The sequence below is a fragment of the Aethalodelphis obliquidens genome, unplaced genomic scaffold (assembly GCF_003676395.1).
Source record: "Aethalodelphis obliquidens isolate GAN/ISIS:26980383/991018 unplaced genomic scaffold, ASM367639v1 scaffold100, whole genome shotgun sequence".
In the NCBI taxonomy this organism is placed as follows: Eukaryota; Metazoa; Chordata; class Mammalia; order Artiodactyla; family Delphinidae; genus Aethalodelphis; species Aethalodelphis obliquidens.
The window spans coordinates 1454671-1476955 of NW_020838044.1; the positions used below are offsets into that span (position 1 = coordinate 1454671).

A 22285-nucleotide genomic window follows, 5' to 3' on the forward strand; every position below is an offset into this window, starting at 1 on the left:
ATGTCAATTTTCTTAAATTTACCAAGGCTTGATTTGTGACCCAAGATGTGATCTATCCTGGAGAATGTTCCATGAGCACTTGAGAAGAAAGTGTAATCTGTTTTTGGATGGAATGTCCTATAAATATCAATTAAGTCCATCTTGTTTAATGTATCACTTAAAGCTTGTATTTCCTTATTTATTTTCATTTTGGACAATCTGTCTGTTGGTGAAAGTGAGGTGTTAAAGTCCCCTACTATGATTTTGTTACTGTCGATTTCCCCTTTAATGGCTGTTTGCATTTGCCTTATGTATTCAGGTGCTCGTATATTGGGTGTATAAATATTTACAACCGTTATATCTTCTTCTTGGATTGATTCGTTGATCATTATGTAGTGTCCTTCTTTGTCTCTTGTAATAGTCTTTATTTTAAAATCTATTTTGTCTGACGTGAGAATTGCTACTCCAGCTTTCTTTTGATTTCCATTTGCATGGAATATCTTTTTCCATCCCCTCGCTTTCAGTCTGTATGTGTCCCTAGGTCTGAAGTGGGTCTCTTGTAGACAGCATATGTTCAGGTCTTGTTTTTGTATCCATTCAGCCAGTCTATGTCTTTTGGTTGGAGCATTTAATCCATTTACATTTAAGGTAGTTATCGATATGTATGTTCCTATTACCATTTTCTTAACTGTTTTGGGTTTTTAATTGTAAGTCTTTTCCTTCTCTTGTGTTTCCTGCCTAGAGAAGTTCCTTTAGCATTTGTTGTAGAGCTGGTTTGGTGGTGCTGAATTCTCTTAGCTTTTGCTTGTCTGTAAAGGTTTTAATTTCACCGTCAAATCTGAATGAGATCCTTGCTGGGTAGAGTAATCTTGGTTGTAGGTTTTTCCCTTTCGTCACTTTAAATATGTCCCGACACTCCCTTCTGGCTTGCAGAATTTCTGCTGAAAGATCAGCTCTTAACCTTATGGGGATTCCCTTGTATGTTAATTGTTGCTTTTCCCTTGCTGCTTTTAATATTTTTTCTTTGTATTTAATTTTTGATAGTTTGATTAATATGTGTCTTGGCGTGTTTCTCCTTGGATTTATCCTGTGTGGGACTGTCTGCACTTCCTGGACTTGATTGACTATTTCCTTTCTCATGTTAGGGAAATTTTCAACTATAATTTCTTCAAATATTTTCTCAGTCTGTTTTTTTCTATTCTTCTTCTGGGACCCCTATAATTCGAATGTTGGTGTGTTTAATGTTGTCCCAGAGGTCTCTGAGATTGTCCTCAATTCTTTTCATTCTTTTTTCTTTATTCTGCTCTGTGGTAGTTATTTCCACTATTTTATCTTCCAGGTCACTTATCCGTTCATCTGCCTCAGTTATTCTGCTTTTGATTCCTTCTAGAGAATTTTTAATTTCATTTATTGTGTTGTCCGTCATTGTTTGTTTGCTCTTTAGTTCTTCTAGGTCCTTGTTAAACATTTCTGGTGTTTTCTCCATTCTATTTTTAAGATTTTGGATCATCTTTACTATCATTAGTCTGAATTCTTTTTCAGGTAGACTGCCTAATTCCTCTCCATTTGTTTGGTCTGGTGTGTTTTTGCCTTGCTCCTTCCTCTGCTGTGTATTTCTCTATTCTCATTTTGCTTAACTTACTGTGTTTGGGGTCTCCATTTCACAGGCTGCAGGTTCATAGTTTCCATTGTTTTTGGTGTCTGCTCCCAGTGGGTAAGGTTGGTTCAGTGGGTTGTGTAGGCTTCCTGGTGGAGGGGACTGGTGCCTGTGTTCTGGTGGATGAGGCAGAATCTTTTCTTTCAGTTGGGCAGGGCTGCGTCTGGTGGTGTGTTTTGGGGTGTCTGTGACCTTATTATGATATTAGGCAGCCTCTCTGCTAATGGGTGGGGTTGTGTTCCTGTCTTGCTAGTTGTTTGGCATAGGGTGTCCAGCACTGTAGCTTGCTGGTCGTTGCGTGGAGCTGGGTCTTAGTGTTGAGATGGAGATCTGTGGGCGAGCTTTCACTGTTTGATATTACTTGGGGCCGGGAGGTCTCTGGTGGTCCAGTGTCCTGAACTTGGCTCTCCCACCTCAGAGGCACAGGCCTGACACCTGGCCGGAGCACCAAGACCCTGTCAGCCACGTGGCTCTGATGAAAAGGGAGAAAAAGAAAGAAAGAAAGAAAGAGAGAGGTGGGAGAGAGTGAGAGAGAGAGAGAGAGAGAGAAAGAAAAAGAGAGAAAGAAAGAGAGAGAAAAGAAAAAGAGAGAGAGAAAGAGAGAAAGAAAAGAAAAAGACAGAAAGAAAGAGAGAGAAGAGAGAAAGAAAAAGAAAGAAGAGAGAGAGAAAGAAAAGAAAAAGAAAGAAAAAATACAATAAAATAAAATAGAAAAAATTTATTAAAAATAAAAAAGTAATTTAAAGAAAAGAGAAATAAAGAAGAGAGCAACCAAACCAAAAACCGAATCCACCAATGATAACAAGCCCTAAAAACTGTAACTATACTAAAAAACAAAACAAAATGGACAGTCAGAACCCTAGGACAAATGGCAAAAGCAAAGCTGTACAGACAAAATCACAGAAAGAAGCATACACATACACACTCACAAAAAGAGGAAAAGGGAAAAAAAAGTACATATACATATATATAAAATAAACAAAGGAAGAGAGCAACCAAATCAATAAACTGCAAATGATAATAAACTCTAAATACTAAACTACGATAAACATAAAACCAGAAACAAATTAGATACAGAAAGCAAACCCCAAGTCTACAGTTGCTCCCAAAGTCTACCACCTCAATTTTGGGATGATTTGTTGTCTATTCAGGTATTCCACAAGTTGACTGAGAGTACATCAAGTTGATATTGAAGATTTAATCCACTGTTCCTGAGGCTGCTGGGAGAGATTTCCCTTTCTCTTCTTTGTTCGCACAGCTCCCAGGGTTCAGCTTTGGATTTGGACCGGCCTTTGCCTGTAGGTCGCCTGAGGGCGTCTGTTCTTTGTTCAGACAGGATGGGATTAAAGGAGCAGCTGATTCGGGGGCTCTGGCTCACTCAGGCTTGGGGGAGGGCGGGATACGGATGCAGGGCGAGCCTGCGGCGGCAGAGGCCAGCGTGATGGTGCAACAACCTGAGGTATCCCGAGTGTTCTCCTGGGGAAGTTGTCACTGGATCACGGGACCCTGTCAGTGGCGGGCTGCACAGGGTCCCAAGAGGGGAGGTGTGGATAGTGACCTGTGCTTGCACACAGGCTTCTTGGTGGCTGCAAGAGCAGCCTTAGCATCTCGTGCCCATCTCTGCTGTCCATGCTGATAGCCGCGGCTGGCGCCAATCTCTGGAGCTTGTTTAGGCAATGCTCTGAATCCCTTCTCCTTGCACACCCCGAAACAGTGGTCTCTTGACTCTTAGGCAGGTCCAGACTTTTTCCCGGACTCCCTCCTGGCTAGCTGTGGTGCACTAGCCCCCTTCAGGCTGTGTTCACGCAGCCATCCCCAGTCCTCTCCTGGGATCTGACCTCCAAAGCCCAAGCCTCAGCTCCCAGCCCCACCCGCCCCAGCAGGTGAGCAGAGAAGCCTCTGGGGCTGGTGAGTGCTGGTCGGCACCGATCCTCTGTGCAGGAATCTCTGCTTTGCCCTCCGCACCCCTGTTGCTGCACTCTCCTCCGTGGCTCCCAAGCTTCACCCCCGCCACCCCCTGTCTCCGCCAGTGAAGGGGCTTCCTAGTGTGTGGAAACTTTTCCTCCTTCACAGCTCCCTCCCAGAGGTGCAGGTCCCGTCCCTATTCTTTTGTCTCTGTTTTTCCTTTTTTCTTTTGCCCTACCCAGGTACGTGGGGATGTTTCTTGCCTTTTGGGAAGTCTTAGGTCTTCTGTTAAAATTAAGTAGGTGTTCTGTAGGAGTTGTTCCACATGTAAATGTATTTCTGATGTATTTGTGGGGAGGAAGGTGATCTCCACGTCTTACTCCTCTGCCATCTTGAAGGCACCCCTCACCCTCCCCCATGGTTTATTTCTGAAGCTGGCTATCAGGTATCATGTATTTCTTATATTATGCCTTTTAAAATATTAAAGATTGAATGGATATGAAAGTTCTTCATATTTAATGACAACTTTTTGAAAAAATATTTTGAAGATCTTTTTCTTTAACTTTTTTCCTGACTGGCAGTAAATCTGTCATCTAATGAGATCTTAAAATGGAAACAGGTAACTCAGAAGAGTAATAATATAGTATTGGGGATGTTATTTTGGTTCTTACCTCAAATTTGAAGGCCTTATGTTTTCTTTATGTTTCTACTTACTTAAACCTCTCTACAGTTTGTTTGGGTTGTTTTTAGGAGACTGTGTATCATATAAAACCAGTTATTATAAAAATGCCTTTTCTAAATTAAGGGGTAGTTAGTAACCAAAGTTAGTTTCCAACCAAAATGTTAACTTCCTTACATCAAAACGTTTTAGAGGGAGTGTATATTTTATTTTAATTTAGTTGGTGTGGAAAATTATTATTCTTGAACAAATACATGTTTCCTCCTTCCATGTGGGTTTTTGTAGCAGACTTTAAATTTGAATAACACAGTGATGCTGAATTTTCAGTCTTAAGGGCTCCCTGGCTTACTTAAATTAACTATTTTTTTACAAAGGTGCACGCCCCAAGTTTGGACGCCGACACAGTATGGAAAACATGGAACTTATGAAGTTAACACCAGAAAAGGTTGGCAGTTTTTATTTCTTGAACTATTATAACAAAATATTTTAGCAACTTTTAATTTAAATAATTTAAATAAGTCTTGTCATATATGGGTATCACTTTAACATTTTCCTTTGAAAAGAATTGAATCGAGTACAATGCAAAAAGAATGTGTACAGTGTGCTGCCATCTGTTTAAGAAAAGTTTTATGCATATATATACTTTGTAGATGCATAAGACATTTCTGGAATAATATATAAGATACTTGCTTGTAACGATTGCCTGTGGGAAAAGAATTGCTGTCTGGGTTAGGAGAAACACTTTTATATACTATTTTGAACTGTTTGAATATTTTACTATTTTATCATGTACATGCATTACTTTGTTTTTTTAATTAAAAGAAGAACAGGAAAATCAGAAAAGGATTAGGAAACTTTTTTCACCTAAATAACAGCAACATTATTGGCAAGATTAATGATATGTATGATCAAGCTAGTGTTTTTAACTGCATTTTTGAAAAGCATTTTTTTTAACAAAGAAATAATTCTGTTCAAGACGCATCTTCTCTAGGTTTTTTTTTTAAGTAACAGAGAAGGGACTTTATAATTGGAAAAAGGTTATTGAAGAACAAATCTAGGCTGCTTTCTTCTACCTCCATTTATCTTAATTTTACATTGTTACGGTATGCTCTTAACACCTTTATGGTATATTTCTTTAAACACTTTTTATAAAATGTGTTTATTGTAGTAACTTTGGAAACTTCCAACAAGGAAATTGAAATTATCGGTAATCCCACCTCCCAGTAGTAACCAAAATTAATGTTTTTGTATTTATTCATCTTGCATTTTCATATGAATATCATATTATAGATACTATTTTATAAGACATAGCAATATATCAACATCTTTCCATGTAATGAAATATTCTTCTGCTCTATTATTATAATAGGCATATTATTTTTTAATATTGACATTTTTTGTGTAAGTACTCTTCATAAGACCAACATCTGATTTGAACTAATATCCAATATTTTTTTATTCCAAACAGTTACAGAGTTTTTTTTAAAACTTCTGGTTAACTTCTGAAGGGCTTTATGATTTCCCCCATATATTTACCTCTTATATTGGTGAGTGGTTCTCAAATCCTTAAATCTGTAGATTATTTAAAAAATAAAAAACCAGAACACAAAAAACTTAAGTCAATTTAGATCTCCTTCGTTTTTCTAGTAGGTAGGAAACTAGTAATAAGCAGCAAAATTAATTTGGTGCATCTGTAGTGGTACCAACAGTAAATTCCATGAGAAGCTGACCAGATTCAACCCTGTAATTTTCCAAGAGCCTAATGATGATAAAGCTTTATGTCTAATTTAAAATATGTTTAAGTGGAATTAGTTCTTCGTGATTTTTTTTTTTACCTCATAATAAATATTTATTTGTTTTAGTTTTGGCTGCCTTGGGTCTTAGTTGAGGCATATGGGCTCCTCGTTATGGCACGTGGGCTCTCTAGTTGTGGCCTGTGTGCTCAGTAGTTGCAGCGTGCAGGTTTAGTTGCCCTGCGGCATGTGGGATCTTAGCTCCCTGACCAGGGATCAAACCCACATCCCCTGCATTGGAAGATGGATTCTTAACCACTGGACCAACAGGGAAGTCCCTAACTTCCTGTTTGGAAGTCATAATAAAGTCAAAGAGTTCAGTACAGTTTTATCAACAAAAGATTACTACTGCTGTGTAAGATTTAGATGTTATTTTTTAGGGTTATAAATTCTACATACATCCAAAATTTCCAGTTGTAGCAGATTTCTAAGTAACTCATACCAAGAATAAAACTTTGGCTTCTTCTCTGACCATTTAAATTTTATTTTTATGGACTTTTCGCAAACTTTGTTTTCTTAGGTTTTTAAAAACCTCCATTTTAATATTTTGATAATGAGAAATCCATAACACACATTCGGTACAAGCTGTTGAAAACAGTGAGTTAGGGACTTCCCTGGTGGCGCAGTGGTTAAGAATCTGCCTGCCAGTGCAGGGGACATGGGTTTGAGCCCTGGTCTGGGAAGATCCCACATGCTACAGAGCAACTAAGCCCGTGCGCCACAACTACTGAGCCTGCGCTCTAGAGCCCATGAGCCACAACTGCTGAGCCCGCATGCCACAACTACTGAAGCATGTACCTAGGGCTCATGCTTCACAACAAGAGAAGCTACCGCAATGAGAAGCCCACGCACCAAAACGAAGAATAGCCCCTGCTCACCACAACTAGACCTGCACATAGCAACGAAGACCCAATGCAGCCAAAGATAATTAATTAAAAAAGAAAACAGTGAGATATACTGGCAAAAAGGAATTTATTAAGAGATCTAAGCCACTCACCCCCCTTCCCACCCCCAATTACTAAATGGCAGATTATATATAGCTTTGGTGATTTTTTTTCATGTCATGCTTTCCATTTATAATTGTGTAGGTTCAAAACTGGAACAGTGAAATTCTTGCTAAACAAAAACCTCTTATTGCCAAACCTTCTGCAAAGCTCCTCTTTGTCAACAGATTGAAGGGGAAAAAATACAAAAGTAATTCCTCCACTAAAGTTCTCCAAGATGCCAGTAATTCCATCGATCACCGAATTTCAAATTCTCAAAGGGTATGTTTAAAATAAGTTTTTGAGTTTTTTATATTCATACTGGATTTTTGTAATATATTTTTAGATATTCAGTATAAAATATCTTTGTTATTCAAAGAAGTCTTCTGTATTTTCCTATCTTTTCTGTGTTCTTCAAAGCTAGAAACTATAATTACTCCATTCATAGATAAGTTGCTCCACTACTTTGGGCAGTAATTATTTCTTTGTGTTTTAAGTCACTGTTGTTTGCAAAAATACTACCTTCATTTCACCAGAGCATCTCCCAGTGAAAATGTCCTCCACTCAGTCTAGAAGTCAGAACAAATGAAATTCAGATGTTCAAGGAGTTTTAAATACTAATTTAAAATGAAGAGTGTCTGCATGCATCAATTTCTATTTATTTCTATTGTTAAAATTATACAGTTAAAAACGATTTTGTTTAAAAGTGAGCATAGAAATCAGATTATTAAACATAAAAAAATATTTAGAAGTTGAAAAATACCATGGGTTTACTGGTAAGTATCGGGTATCTCTATCTACCCTACAGTCTGATAAAAAGATCAAAATAAATTACAAAGAAGATACTTCAAATTATCAAGTCCATTTTTCAAGCAGTTGAGAACCTTTGAAAAAATTGTTAGCCTTTTATTTTTTAACAGAAATTTCTATTGGTCCTGTTGTCAGCATTTTTTTTTTTTGTATCTGCACCCTTGTAGTGTCCTTTGCCTTGGTTTTTATCAGTTTTTTACATGTTCCTTACACATGTATGACTAACAAAAGGAAATTATTATAATTATTATTATATTATTAAAAATATTATGGGGTATATAAAAATGGTCCAAGAATAATTTTGTAGATCTGGAAGGCATATCTTTGTTCAAGGTTTGAGGTCTTAACTAAGCCCACTTAGCCCAACCAAAAATGTGTGTATTTTTGGAGCCTGTCTTTTGATATTCAGAATTTTTAATTAGAGGCTTTTTGCCCCTAGGGAAAAGTCTTTTTGTTAGTGATTAAGACAGTTGACTATAGCTTATGTACATACTTATTCTCAAACCTCAAGCTTGACGTGTTAAAAATTGTGCCGTCTCAAGCCCTCCTGTTTTCCTTACTTCAATTAAAGGGATACCATGTATACTACACTGTCACCCAAGCTAGGAACGCCGGTGTCATTCTAGACTCCCTCTCCTTCATTGACCACATCCAGTTAATCCCTATATCACTCAGATCTGCCCTGACCACCGTCCCCCCATCTTTAAAAAAAATCTCTGTTACTATGTGTTAGTTCTTAATGTACTGCTTTATCTCTTACCCAGATTTCTGGAATAGGCACCTGAACTGACCCCTTTCCTTCCATTATTAACCCTTGTAATCAATTGGAAGGGCCAGTTCTGTTTCTGTACAAAACCGCTTAAAACTGGCTATTACCAGTGCTTCTCTTATGTCACATAGGATGTCTTTAGCTTGTTAGTCATACAGAGGTCTTTGTGTTGGTCTCTTCCTCCCCTCCCCTTTTCACCACCCCTGCATACCCTTCAGTTCATTATCCCCTAAACACTACAAAGCTTTGGAATTGCATTAATCTGTGTGAAACATCTCTACCCTGCAAATGCTTATTCATTCTCCAGGAACCCACTCAAATATCACGTAAGTTTCTGCTGTTTCACTTAAGAATTAGTTACACCCTTCTCCCAAGGCTCATAACAGTTTGTATATATGTACTTCTATTATAATACTATCATTATGAAAACTAAAATAATTACTTTTATTAAACATTAGTTATTTTAGTTTTGAAGCTTTCCAAATAAAGTATAACTGGTACCCCTCTGTCTCAAATATTCATTTATTTGAAGTTTATATTTCTTCAGGATCTTCAAATCTTTAAATACAATAAAAGACCTTAAAAATCACTATGCCAGGAAAATATACATGCTTTCTTACTTTAATCAGTTCTTAGAAAGACTAGTTTACTTAAATTCTGTTGTAGAATCTTAGAACTGAACTTTGAACCTGGGGTACATGCCTGTATCACTGATGTTTGCATAATTTATTCAGTATCTGTAGCAGTTCCCCTAAGTCTGAGGTACATTTATTTAGCTTTAGGAATACAAGGATTAAAAAATAACTAGAAATGCTTTTTGTTAGTTGGATTGAAATAACTTTTTATTACCAAGTGGTTGGCATCTTGTATAAAGAAAATGTCAATTTTTTATTTTTAATCTTCATCGTTTACCATTTGCATTTGAGGTATATATGCTATTGTTTCATTGATGATCTAAGGATAATGCTGAAATATTTAGACTTCCTCTCAATATTTTAGAAAATCAGTGCAGATACTATTGGAGATGAAGGGTTCTTTGACCTGCTGAGCCGATTTCAGAGCAATCGGATGGATGATCAGAGGTGCTGCTTAAAAGAACAGAACTCCGGATCAGCTTCAACAGCAGCTTCTGCCACTCCCCCCAGAATGATGCTACAAAGTAAGTTATCTGTGCTTCTCCTGCAATTTGATATTCTTGTGATTTATTTCTGAGAATTTAGGAGGTACAGTAAAGGAGCCTGAATCAAGGTACATCTGAAACGCTGGTATTTGTACAGTTTCAAACAAGGTTTTGTTTCAGTTCCCCTAAGTTTATCTGTATTTCTGGTCCAGTGCACTTTCTACTAACTATATCATACTGCCTCCCAAGTTTCCTAGGGGGTGGGGGAAAAAATCTAACTTTAAAAAAAATGAGGAAAAAATTATAGTTATACATACCTTATAATTACATGTAAAATGCAGATACTTCATATGTGGATTAAAAAAGAAAAGCCAGGACAGACTGAAGAGGAACCTATGGCTATAGCAGAAGCTAAGGCTTGCCTGAGCCTTCGAAAGATCTAAAATAGGTTACTTAAAATTTTCTATTTCAGTTACCAAAAGACTTCCTCCCCCACAGACCAAGACTTGCCAGCAGCACTTAACTCGAAGTTTAGTTAGCTGAATGTCCTATCCAGGGCATGGGATAAAAATACTGTCCATTCATCCTGGTCTGAGAAAGTATGTGAGAAAAACAATTTAGTTACCTTCTGAAATCTAGCCCCATATCTTATAAAGTTACATATTGGGTGACATTAGATAAAGGGAAATATAGTCAAGTCCGAATTACCTCCAAGCGGACCATCTGAAGTACTCTGGGATTCATTCTTCCCTCCCCACCCATCTAGTCTGGCCCCAGCCTATCAGTGACTCTCAGTGACGGAGCTAAAGCAGGAGGGCAGAAAGGGTGTTGGGAGTGAATAAGGCAGAAAGAAATTTTATGTATATAATAAATATGCTTAAATAATTTTATTATTTTTTGATTTTTTTTCATAGCACCATCTGTTTCCATGGTGTCCCCCAACACAGATGAGTTTTTAGACCTTCTTGCCAGCTCACAGAGCCGCCGTTTGGATGATCAGAGAGCCAGTTTCAGTAATTTGCCTGGCCTTCGTCTGACACAAAACAACAGTCAGTCAGTACTTGGCCACCTGATGACTAATGACAACAAAGAGGCTGATGAAGACTTCTTTGACATCCTTGTAAAATGTCAAGTATGTCTGCACATTTTTGTCATTCCGTATATATAGCTCAGATGTTGTTGAGAGCTTTGGCAGTATTATGATTCTAAATTGGGAAAAGCTCATTTTGTCTTAGAAAGGCAATAAGTTGATTATTCAGGGGTCCATCAGACACTGTTTCTCCCTTATGATCGCTTCATATTTTGTGTTCCTTTTGGCTGGTGAGGTGGGATGTTGCCAATGACTCCCTCTGAGCTGTAGTAGAGACTACAGGAAGAGCCCCTCTTCTGAATTTTCGGAATAGCATCAGGAGCAACCCAGTGATTAATATGGAGAGAGTCTAGCTGGGGCCCTTTCTAGACAGTTTACCATTTGGGAGAAATGTATATATTGAGATAGCTTTCATATTTTAGCTGTTTTAATAATTATTAACCAAAGTGGTTAAGAAATATCTCAAATGGCTTGGACAGGACCATGAGAAAAATAATGCTTATTTTCACTAAAAAGAGACATTTCCTGTGCCTAACCCTAGTTCTGTGTTCTATGTCTCAGTTTTCTCATTCATAAAAAGATGAAATGATGATCTCTCATTCATTCAATCAAAATATTACTGAACACCTTTTATGTTCTGGGCACTATTCTAGATATTGGGGATACTTTTTAAAGGATCCTACATTTTAGCGGGAGAGACATTGAGTAAGAGTGTGTGTGTACAGATACATAGATAGGTAGTATATGTCAGGTACTGATACTTGCTATAAAGACAATTAAAGCAAGATAAAGAGGTAATGGGTAACCAGGGGTGGTGGTGGTGGTGGTTGATGGAGTGTCTGTTTTAGACGTGGTGGTTAGGCAAGACCTTTCTGGGTTGACACTTGAACACAGACCTGAATGAGGTAAAGCAGTCAGCCATGTGCATATTTACCGGAAGAGCGTTCCATGCAGAGACAGCAAGTCCCCTCTTGGATATAGAAGCTTAGCAGGTTCAAGGAATGGCAAGGTGGCCAGTGTAGTGTGACTGGTGTAGAGTGAGTAAAGGGTAGAGGAAAGTGCTACAGGATGAGGATGGAGAAGTGATCAGTGCCTAGATCATATAGGCTCTTGTAGGCCATGATGAGGTCTTGTGTTCCAGATGTGATAGGCAGACATTGGATGGTTCTAGGAGATCATCCTGACCATCACTGAAAGAATGTAGTGGCAAAGGGTGTTTGTTAGTAGGAAAACCAGCTAGGAAACTAATGTGGTAATAAGGCAAAAAATATTGGTGACTTGGACTAGCATAGTGGGAGCAGTGATGATAAGTGGTCAGAATAGGGATATAACTTGAAATTATGGTTGGTTGGCAAGACCTGTTAATAAACTGGATGGAGGGTATGAGAAAGAGAATCAAGGATGATTCCTACCTTCTTGGCTTGAATAACTGAGTAAACGGATGGTACCATTTACTGAAATGGAGAAGACCAGAGGAGAGACAGGTATGGGGAGAAAAGCAAGAGTTTTACTTTAGATATGTAAATGTGGGAAACCTAATTAGACATTCAAGTGGAATAGGCACTATTAAAATAAAAACCTGGAGCCCCAGAGAGAAGTAACTCTAGGAGTCATCAGCATATAGCTGGTATTAAAGCCCTGGGAAAGAGATTACATAAAGAATAGATAAGGAAATAGGAAGACTAAGCCCTGGGCACTGGAAAACCACTAATTGGATAAAGGAAGATGAACCACTGAAGCAGGAAATCAGCCAGAGATTTGGAAGAAAACTTGGAGAGTGTGGTAGAAGCCAAGTGAAGAAAGTGTTTAGGGAATGTTCATCTGTGTCAGATGCTGCTAAGAAGCTAAGTAAGATGATGGCTGAGCCTACTAGATATGGCAACACTTATAATTGTGAAAGATACTGTTTTAGTGGCATGAGGGGGCAAAGGACTGAGTGGGTTGAGAAAATGGGAAATGTAAAAGGGGAGATAGTACACAGAAAAAAAGGAAGGCAAAGAAATGCATCATAAGTTGGAGGGGGTTATAGGATATAGGTGGGTTTTTCCTTATTTTGAGAGTTAATATACAGCATGTCTGCTGATGGAATGATCACGTAGAGAGGGGAACCAGTGATGCAGAAGAGTATGGATAAAGAACAGTTTTTGCATAGGTGAGAAGGAAAACAGTATGTGTGTACAGACTTGGAGGTAGAAGCAAGTAGGAATTATCTCTGGTTGCTTTTATTTTCTTAGCAAAGTAAGAAGTAGAGCTATTTAAGGCAGAAGACCTAAACAGACATTTCTCCAAAGAAGACATACAGAGGCCAAGAGGCACAAGAAAAGATACTCAACATGGCTAATTATTAGAGAAATGCAAATCAAAGCTACAGTGAGGTATTGCCTCACACAGGTCAGAATCCCATCATCAAAGAAAGAGTCTACAAATAATAACTAGAGAGGGTGTGGAGAAAAGGGAACCCTCCTATGCTGTTGGTAGGAATGTAAATTGGTAAAGCCACTATGGAGAACAGTATGGAGTTTCCTTAAAAAACTAAAAATTGGACTTCCCTGGTGGCACAGTCGTTAAGAATCTGCCTGTCAATGCAGGGGACACGGGTTCGATCCCTGGTCCGGGAAGACCCCACATGCCGCACAGCAACTAAGCCCGTGTGCCACAACTACCAAGCCTGTGCTCTAGAGCCCATGAGCCACAACTACTGAGCCCACGCGCCAAAGCTACTGAAGCCCACGTGCTGCAACTAGTAGCACAGCTACTAGAGCCTGCGTGCTGCAACTACTGAAGCCTGTGCACCTAGAACCCATGGTCCTCAACAAGAGAAGCCACCACAATGAGAAGCCCACATGCCACAACGAAGAGTTAGCCCCCGCTTGCCACAACTAGAGAAAGCCCGATGCAGCAACGAAGACCTGGCACAGCCAAAAAAAAAGACAATCCAATTCAAAAATGGGCAAAGAGGCACAACACTGTAAACCAATTATACTTCAATTAAAACAAACAAAAAATCTAAAAATAGAGTTACCCTATTATCCTGCAATTCCACTCCTGGGCATATATCTGGAGAAAACTCTTATTTGAAAAGATACATGCACCCCTACGTTCATAGCAGCACCATTTACAACAGCCAAGACATGGAAACAACCTAAATGTCCATTGACAGATGAATGGATAAAGAAGATGTGGTACATAAATACAATGGAATACCTACTCAGCCATAAAAAAGAATGAAATAATGCCATTTGAAGCAACATGGATGGACCTAGAGATTATCATACTAAGTGAAGTAAGTCAGAGAAAGATAAATACCATATGATATCACTTATATGTGGAATCTAAAACGTGATACAAATGAACTTATCTATGAAACAGAAACAGACTCACAGACATAGAGAACAAACTTACGGTTACCAAGGAGGGGGGAAGGGGACAGGGGGAGGGATAAATTAGGAATTTGGAATTAACATATACACACTACTATATATAAAATAGATAACCAACAAGGTTCTACTGTATAGCACAGTGAACTATATTCAATATATTGTAATAAACCATAATGGAAAAAAATATGAAAAAGAAAATATGTATAACTGAATCACTCTGCTGTACACCAGAAACTAACACAACATTGTAAATTAACTATACTTAATTAAAAAAAAAAATAGAGGGACTTGCTTGGTGGTCCAGTGGTTAAGAATCTGCCTTCCAATGCAGGGGATGCAGGTTTGATCCCTGGTTGGGGAACAAAGACCCCACGTGCCAAGGGGCAACTAAGCCCACATGCCAGAACTAGAGAGCCCATGTGCAACTACAGCACCCACGTGCTGCCACAACTAGAGAGAAGCCTGCACACTGCAACAAAAGATCCTGCGTGCTGCAACTAAGACCTGATGCAGCCAAAAGAATAAACTGAATGAATGAATGAATGAAAAATAGAGCCATTTAGCAGAGACTGAGGTTGGAGCATGGTAATTATGAAAACAAAAGGAAGTGGAGTATAGTTGACTTGGAGAAACTAAAAGCATGCTGACCAGGGAAAACAGGGTTGCTGAGCTGTGCTGAGGTTCACAGTCATGGAACTAAGGCTGGTCAGTGTAGTTGTATATTTTCTCCAGTCATAACCAGCTGCTTAAGGAGGCAGAGAGATAGATTTAATCAAGCTTTGTATTGCCAGAAGAATAGGATAGAGAGGGAGAGCAATGTCAGGAAGTGCTTTTAGTAACAGATTTTGGAACCTGGACTGTGTCTAAGAAGGGACGTAAGGAAAGGTGTGAAAGTGAAAAGTGGCAGTGGTCTCAGTGGATTCAAGAAATGCTGAAGTTACTTACCTAATAACACACCATCAACATCTATAAAGCAAAAATTGACAGAACTGAAGGGAGAAATGGAGTTTTTACAATAATAGTTAAAGACTTCAATCCCCACTCTCATTACTGGGTAGGACAACCAAGCAGAAGATAAGAAAAAACAGAGGACAACAACACGATAAACCAACTACATCTAACAGATTAGAATAATACACAACAGAACAGAATACACATTCTTACATGTATATGGGACACTCTCCAGGACAGACCATATGTTACGCCACAAATTGTCTCAACAGATATCTTAAGATACTATACAAAGTATCTTCTCCAACCAAAATAGGATGAAGTTAGAAGCAACAAAAGGAAAAATTGCAAAATTCACAAATTTGTAGAAGTTACACCAGTGGGTCAAAGAAGAAATTAAAAGGGAAATTAGAAAATACCTAGGGACTTCCCTAGTGATCCAGTGGGTAAAACTCCACACTCCCAATGCAGGGGGCCTGGGTTTGATCTCTGATTAGGGAACTAGATCCCCCCATGCATGCCACAACTAAAGAAGCCCACGTGCCACAACTGTCCACGTGATGCAACTAAGAAGTCCACATGCCACAACTAAGAGCCCACCAGCACACAACCAAGTGTCCACATGATACAACTAAAGATCCCACGTGCCACAAGGAAGATCCTGTGTGCCGCAACTAAGACACAGTGCAGCCTAAATAAATATTTTAAAAAAACACAAAAAACCTAGAGACTAATGAAAATGAAAACACAATTTACCAAAACTTATGGGATGCAGTGAAGGCGGTGCTCAGGAAAATTTATAGCTGTAAATGCTTACATTAAAAAAGAAAGATCGGGCTTCCCTGGTGGCGCAGTGGTCGAGAGTCCACCTGCCGATGCAGGGGACACGGGTTTGTGCCCCGGTCCAGGAAGATCCCACATGCTGTGGAGTGGCTGGGCCCGTGAGCCACGGCTGTTGAGCCTGCGCGTCCAGAGCCTGTGCTCCGCAGTGGGAGAGGCCACAACAGTGAGAGGCCCATGTACGGCAAAAAAAAAAAAAAAAAAAGATCTCAGATCAACAGCCTAACTTTACAACTTAAGGAACTAGAAAAAGAACAATAAACTAAACTTAAAACTAGCAGAAGGAAGGAATAATAAAGATTAGAGCAGAGGCAGAGAGAACATGAAAAAATAGAGAAAAATCAACAAAATCAAAAGTTGGTTCTTTGAAAAGATTAACAAAATTGACAAACTTTTAGCTATATTAAGAAAAAGAGAAGGTTCAAATTACTAAAATTAGAAATGAAAGCAGGGACATTACTACTGATTCTACAGAAATAAAAAGAATTATAGGAGAATGCTATGAATGACTGTATGCCAACAAGCTGGATAATCTAGATGAAATGGGCAAACAACTAGAAACACAAAACCAAGACTGAACCATGAAGAAATAGAAAATAGATCCATAATTCATAAGGAGATTGTATTAGTAATTAAAAACCTCCTGACAAAAGAAAAGCCCTGGACTTGATGGCTTCATGGGTGAATTCTACCAAATATTTAAAGAACACCAATTCCAAAAATTGTAAAAAAGGGAACATTTACCATTCCTAAGTCATTCTATGAGGCAAATATTGCCCTCATACCAAAGCCAGTTAAGACTTTATAAGAAAACTACAGACCAATATCCTTTTTGAATACAGATGCAAAAATTAGCAACAAAATACTAGCAACCAGAAGCCAGTGGCATATTAAAAGGATTATATGCCATAACCTGATGGGATTTATTCCTGGAATGCAAAGATGGTTCAACATATGGAAATCAATCAATGTAATATACCACATTAATAAAATGAAGGAAAAAAACACAGTCATCTCAGTTGATGCAGAAAAGTCACTTGACAAAATTCAACACATCTTCATGATAAAAAAAAACTAAGAATAGTAGGAAACTACAATGACATAATAAAAATCATTTATGAACCACACACACAGCTATCATCATACTCAGTGGTAAAAGACTGAAAGCTTTTAAGATCAGGAACAAGACATGGATGCCCACTTTGCCACTTATATTCAACATAGTACTGGAAGTTCCAGCCAGTTAGGCAAGGAAAAGAAACAGAAGGCAGCCAAATTGGAAAAGAAGTAAAATGATCTGTTTGGAGATGACAGAGTCTTATATGTAGAAAATCCTAAAGATTTCACCAAAAAACTATTAGAACTAAGAAGGAAAGTTACAAGATCAACATCCAAAATCAGTTGCGTTTCTATACACTAATAATGAACAGTCCAAAAAGGAAATTAAGAAAACAATTCCACTTACAATAGCATCAAAGAGAATAAAATACTTAGGAATTAACCAAGAAGGTGAAAGACTTGTACAGTGAAAACTACAAAATATTTCTGAAAGAAATTAAATATGACGTAAGTCTCTCCCACTGGAAGACTTAAGATTGTTAAAAAGTCAACACTGTTTTGACACCTGACATAATCCCATCGCTCCTCATTTGTAGGGTAGTGTGACGGAATTGTCAGACCAGTATACTGGTCTGACAATTACTTAATAAAGTGAAAAAAAATTTTTTTAAGTCAGTACCACCCAGAGTGTGATCTACATATTTAATGCAATCCCTATCAAAAATTTCAGTGATGCTTTTTTACAAAAATTTAAAAATCCATCCTAAAATTCATATGGAATCTCAAGGAAACCCAAATAGCCAAAACAATCTTGAACAAGAAGAACAAAGTTGGAGGACTCACACTTCCTGGTTTCAGAATTTATCACAAAGCTACAGTAATCAAAACAGTGTGATACCAGCATAATGAGACCCAATGGAATTGAATAGCCCAGAAATAAACACTCTTATATACTGTCAAACAGTTTTCAACAAGGGTGACAAGACCATTCAGTATGGAAGGAAGTCTTATCAACAGTTGATGCTGGGAAAACAGGATATCCACATACAAAAGAATTAAGTTGGACCTTTACCTAATACCATATACAAGAATTAACTCAAAGTGGATCAAAGACCTAAATATAAGCGCTAAAAAACTCTTAGAAGAAAACGTTAAGGGGAAAGCTTCATGACTTTGGATTTGGCTATGGTTTCTGGGTTACAACACCAAAGGCACAGGCAACAAAAGAAAAAAAAGACTTCATGAAAACTTAAAACTTTTATGGATCAAAGGACACCATCAACAAAGCAAAAAGGCAACCCACAGAAAATATGTGCAAATCATATAACATAAAGATTAATCTAGAATATAAAGAACTCCAAAAGCTCAACAACAAAAAACCTGATTCAAAAGTGGGCAAAGAACCCAAACAGATATTTCTCCAAAGAAGATATACAAATGGCCAGTAATTATAGGAAATGATGCTTGACGTCACAAATCATTAGAGAAATGTAGGATCAAAACCACAATGAGGGACTTCCCTGGTGTCACAGTGTATAAGACTCCATGCTCCCAATGCAGGGGGCCCGGTTCGATCCCTGGTCAGGGAACTAGATTCCCCATGCATGACGCAACTAAGAGTTCACATGCCACAACTAAGACCTGGTGCAACCGAAAAAAAAAAAAAAAACCCCACAGTGAGATACCACCTCACACTCATTAAGATGGCTATCAAAACAAGCCAAAAAATGCAGAAAATAGCAAATGCTGGTGTAGATATGGAGAAATTGGAACCCTTGTGTACTTCAGGTGGGAATATAAAATGGTGCAGCTGCTATGGAAAACGGTACGGCAGTTCCTCAAAAAGTTAAAAACAGAATTATCATACACAGTCCCACTTCTAGGTATGACTGAAAGCAGGGACATGAACAGATATTTGTACACCCATATTCATAGCAGCATTATTCACAACAGCCAAAAAGGTGGAAGCAACCCAAGTGTCCATCAGCAGATGAATGCATAAACAAAATGTGGTGTACATACACAGTAGAATATTTTCAGCCTTAAAAACATGCTGCAACATGGATGCTGAGAAACATGCAGTCACAAGAGGACAAATACTCTGATGCCACTCATGTGAGCTAGTTAGAGTGGTCCAATTAACAGTGACAAGGTAGAACGGTGGTTGCAGAGGCTGGAGAGAGGGGAGAATGGGGAGTTGTTGTTTAATAGGTTTAGAGTTTGTCTTGCAAGATGAAAAAAGTTCTGGAGATGGATGGTGGTGATGATTGCACAACAATATGAATGTACCTGATCCTGAACTGTACACTTAAAAATGGTTAAAATGGTAAATTTTGGGGCTTCCCTGGTGGCGCAGTGGTTGAGAGTCCGCCTGCCGATGCAGGGGACGTGGGTTCGTGCCCCAGTCCGGGAGGATCCCACATGCCGCGGAGCGGCTGGGCCCGGGAGCCATGGCCGCTGAGCCTGTGCGTCCAGAGCCTGTGCTCCGCAACGCGAGAGACCACAACAGTGAGAGGCCCGCATACCGCAAAAAAAAAAAAAAAAAAAGGTAAATTTTATATTTATTTTACCTCAGTTTTTTAAAAAATGATTTACTGGGGGGTAGTACTGGGGAGCTTGATCTAGAAAAATAGGAGTCCGTGGTCAACATGAGATATTTTAAAATCATGATTTCAAAGACGGTGCTGTTATTGAGAATGACTGTGTCTGGCCTCTGACCATGGGAGCTATTGGATAAGGCAGAGGGCAAGGATGAAACACCAGAGGAGGGGAGGTCTAGGAACTGAAGCGCCTGAGTGTTGGGTAAACTTAGAGGAAAGTGAAATGACCACGAATCGTGACGGGAGAGATGATGAAGAGTGAACCAGGTGTGTGTGGAGGGTGGGATGGCGCTGACTAGGAATCCGGGCAGCCACGGCACCCTCACTGGGCGGTGGGGTTAAACGCTCAGGCGTGTTAGTGCACAGCGCCTAGCAACACGGGGCACTCCGATGTCAGCCATCACATTCCTACTTGTATTCTTGAGTTACAATACCAGACACTGTCCTGTAGACTTTTAAGTGCTTTCATTTGATCAAAAACATTTCTAACGTACTTCTAAAATAAGAATCGTAAGTCAGAACTTGAAGGAAAAATTCACTCTGGGTTATTTATTTCCTTAACAGATTTTATTGCCTAAGACAAGGGTAGGCAAACTTTTTCTGTAAAGGGCCAAAGAAAATATTTTAGGCTTTTTGGGGCCCTATGGCCTTTGTTGCAACTGCTCAGCTCTGCCCTTGTAGCAGGCAAACAGCCGTACACAGTTCATAAACAAACAAGCGTGGTATTGAAACGAAAGTACTGTTTAAAAAAACAGTGGGCAGTGGGTTATAGTTTGCTGACCCTTGGCCGAAGACAGTATTTATAAGGTAGTGATGTAGGGTTTCTGTACCTCACATGATATTCCTAAGGATTTGGTACGTTGTATTTAGTGATGCCTATTACAGTAAGATTATAATCTTAGACATAGGTGACCTTGCATCTTAACTAATCTTACCAAAGCCATGAAGCTATGGCTTCATATTTGTTATACACAATACTTGTTATGCTCTGATTATATAAGTCATTTCAAATAAAAGATCTTACTAGGTTTCAGGTCTAAAGATTGAGTAAACTTCTAAGAGGCAGAAAATGTTTAAAGCTACATTTTCTTATTGTGAATGACAGACATAACATACCTTGGTGCTCTCCTTCCCTGCAGTATTTGTATTTTAATCTCTTTCTTGTAAATTTTTAGGGATCCAGATTAGATGATCAAAGATGTGCTCCACCACCTGCTGCCACAAAGGGACCAACAGTACCAGATGAGGACTTTTTTAGCCTTATTTTACGGTCTCAAGCAAAAAGAATGGATGAACAGAGAGTTCTTTTACAAAGAGATCAAAACAGAGACACTGAATTTGGACCGAAGGACCTTTTGCAGAATAATGCTCTGTTGGAACTTGAAAATTCAGGAAAAAAATAAGCAAACCACTAGTATACAATGAATATCTTTTTTAAAGCAACCTTATTTCCTTTCAGAACACTGCAGGAAAATTCAATCTATTACTTTTTTCCTTCAAAGGAGAAATTATAGCACTGTACTGAGCTTAAAATGTTTTTAGCCTGATGTAAATATTTAACCTTTGATAGCATAGTATTAATTAACATTCCTCTGGACACTCATTTCAGGGTAGAGGTGGGATCTAGGGATCTGGGCCTTTGTTCTTTCTAAAAATCCTCCAGGTGATTTTTACGGGCAGTGAAAAGTCAACTTTTGTGATTACTGCTTGGGATTATGTTCTTCCGCAACTTGGTAGATTCCTTTACCTAGTATTTGTAAAGTAGGAAGTTAAATGACTCTATCCTAGGATTTAATCCTCTTGCTGAGGTAGATTTTTTTTTTTTACTTTTAATTGACAGTGGCTCTTTTTTATACCGATGTAGTAGGAAATTATGCTATTTCATAAAAATAATATACTTGACCAGTGTGTAAAAAATTATAGTCTATTAAAAAATCTAGATTTTTTTCCACTAAGAAAATCTCTATTTTCAATATAATTTTAGGCCAAAACCATTATAAAAGAAACTCTTAAAAATAAACTTCTTTAGCATGTTTTGGCCTCTGTGTAATTTTTTAAATAACTAATTTTTATATATTTACATATGTAAGTACAGATATGTATATATGTACATTGTGTGTGTGTGTGTGTGTGTATGTGTATGTATATAAAATGGTTTAAAATTGTATGTTCTGTTGCAAAATACTGTTGTAAAACTTTTTAGGACCTAATGTCAGAAAATCCAAAACCCTCATGTGACTGTCAAGAACGTAGGTCACAAAAATTAAGTACAAAAGACGTAGGTTAAGCCCTCAGTTGTCATTAAGCCTCTTCCCAGAAACTGAAGGTGGTTTTACAAGGGGACATAATGCAACATGACATAAGTTTAGCAAAAGCAAGTCAACAAGGATGGGACAGAGCTGGGCCTGGACTAAGGCTGAATTGCATAATACAAATGCCCACGCCTGGAACAAGTTGGCAACTCATTCACCTCTAGTTGCTTCTGATTCTACACAGCTGGGATGGGATCTAGGGATCTGGGCCTTTGTTCTTTCTAAACATCCTCCAGGCGATTTTTACGGGCAGTGAAAAGCACTTCTACAAATAGCTAATGTTTTAAAAAATGAGAAGAAAGATAGTTACACAATCTGGACTCACATTAAGGGCTCAGAGGAAAAAAAAAGATTACTC

General features: G+C 38.4%; 1 protein-coding gene across 4 annotated transcripts in view; it reads left to right on the plus strand.

The window, feature by feature from the left end:
* The window catches only part of GPSM2 (G protein signaling modulator 2), a 62887-nt gene extending 41317 nt beyond the window's left edge, over positions 1 to 21570 (plus strand). For 2 of the 4 annotated variants that reach the window (XM_027096274.1, XM_027096276.1), the window contains exons 10-14: positions 4595 to 4665; positions 7102 to 7278; positions 9575 to 9734; positions 10610 to 10827; positions 20791 to 21570. In XM_027096274.1, the coding sequence (XP_026952075.1) occupies positions 4595 to 4665; positions 7102 to 7278; positions 9575 to 9734; positions 10610 to 10827; positions 20791 to 21018 (854 nt within the window). In that variant the 3' untranslated portion in view covers positions 21019 to 21570. The remainder of the gene's footprint in view (positions 1 to 4594; positions 4666 to 7101; positions 7279 to 9574; positions 9735 to 10609; positions 10828 to 20790) is intronic. The other 2 variants (XM_027096275.1, XM_027096273.1) reach the window with 2 other exon arrangements.
* The last annotated feature ends 715 nt before the right edge of the window (positions 21571 to 22285 follow it).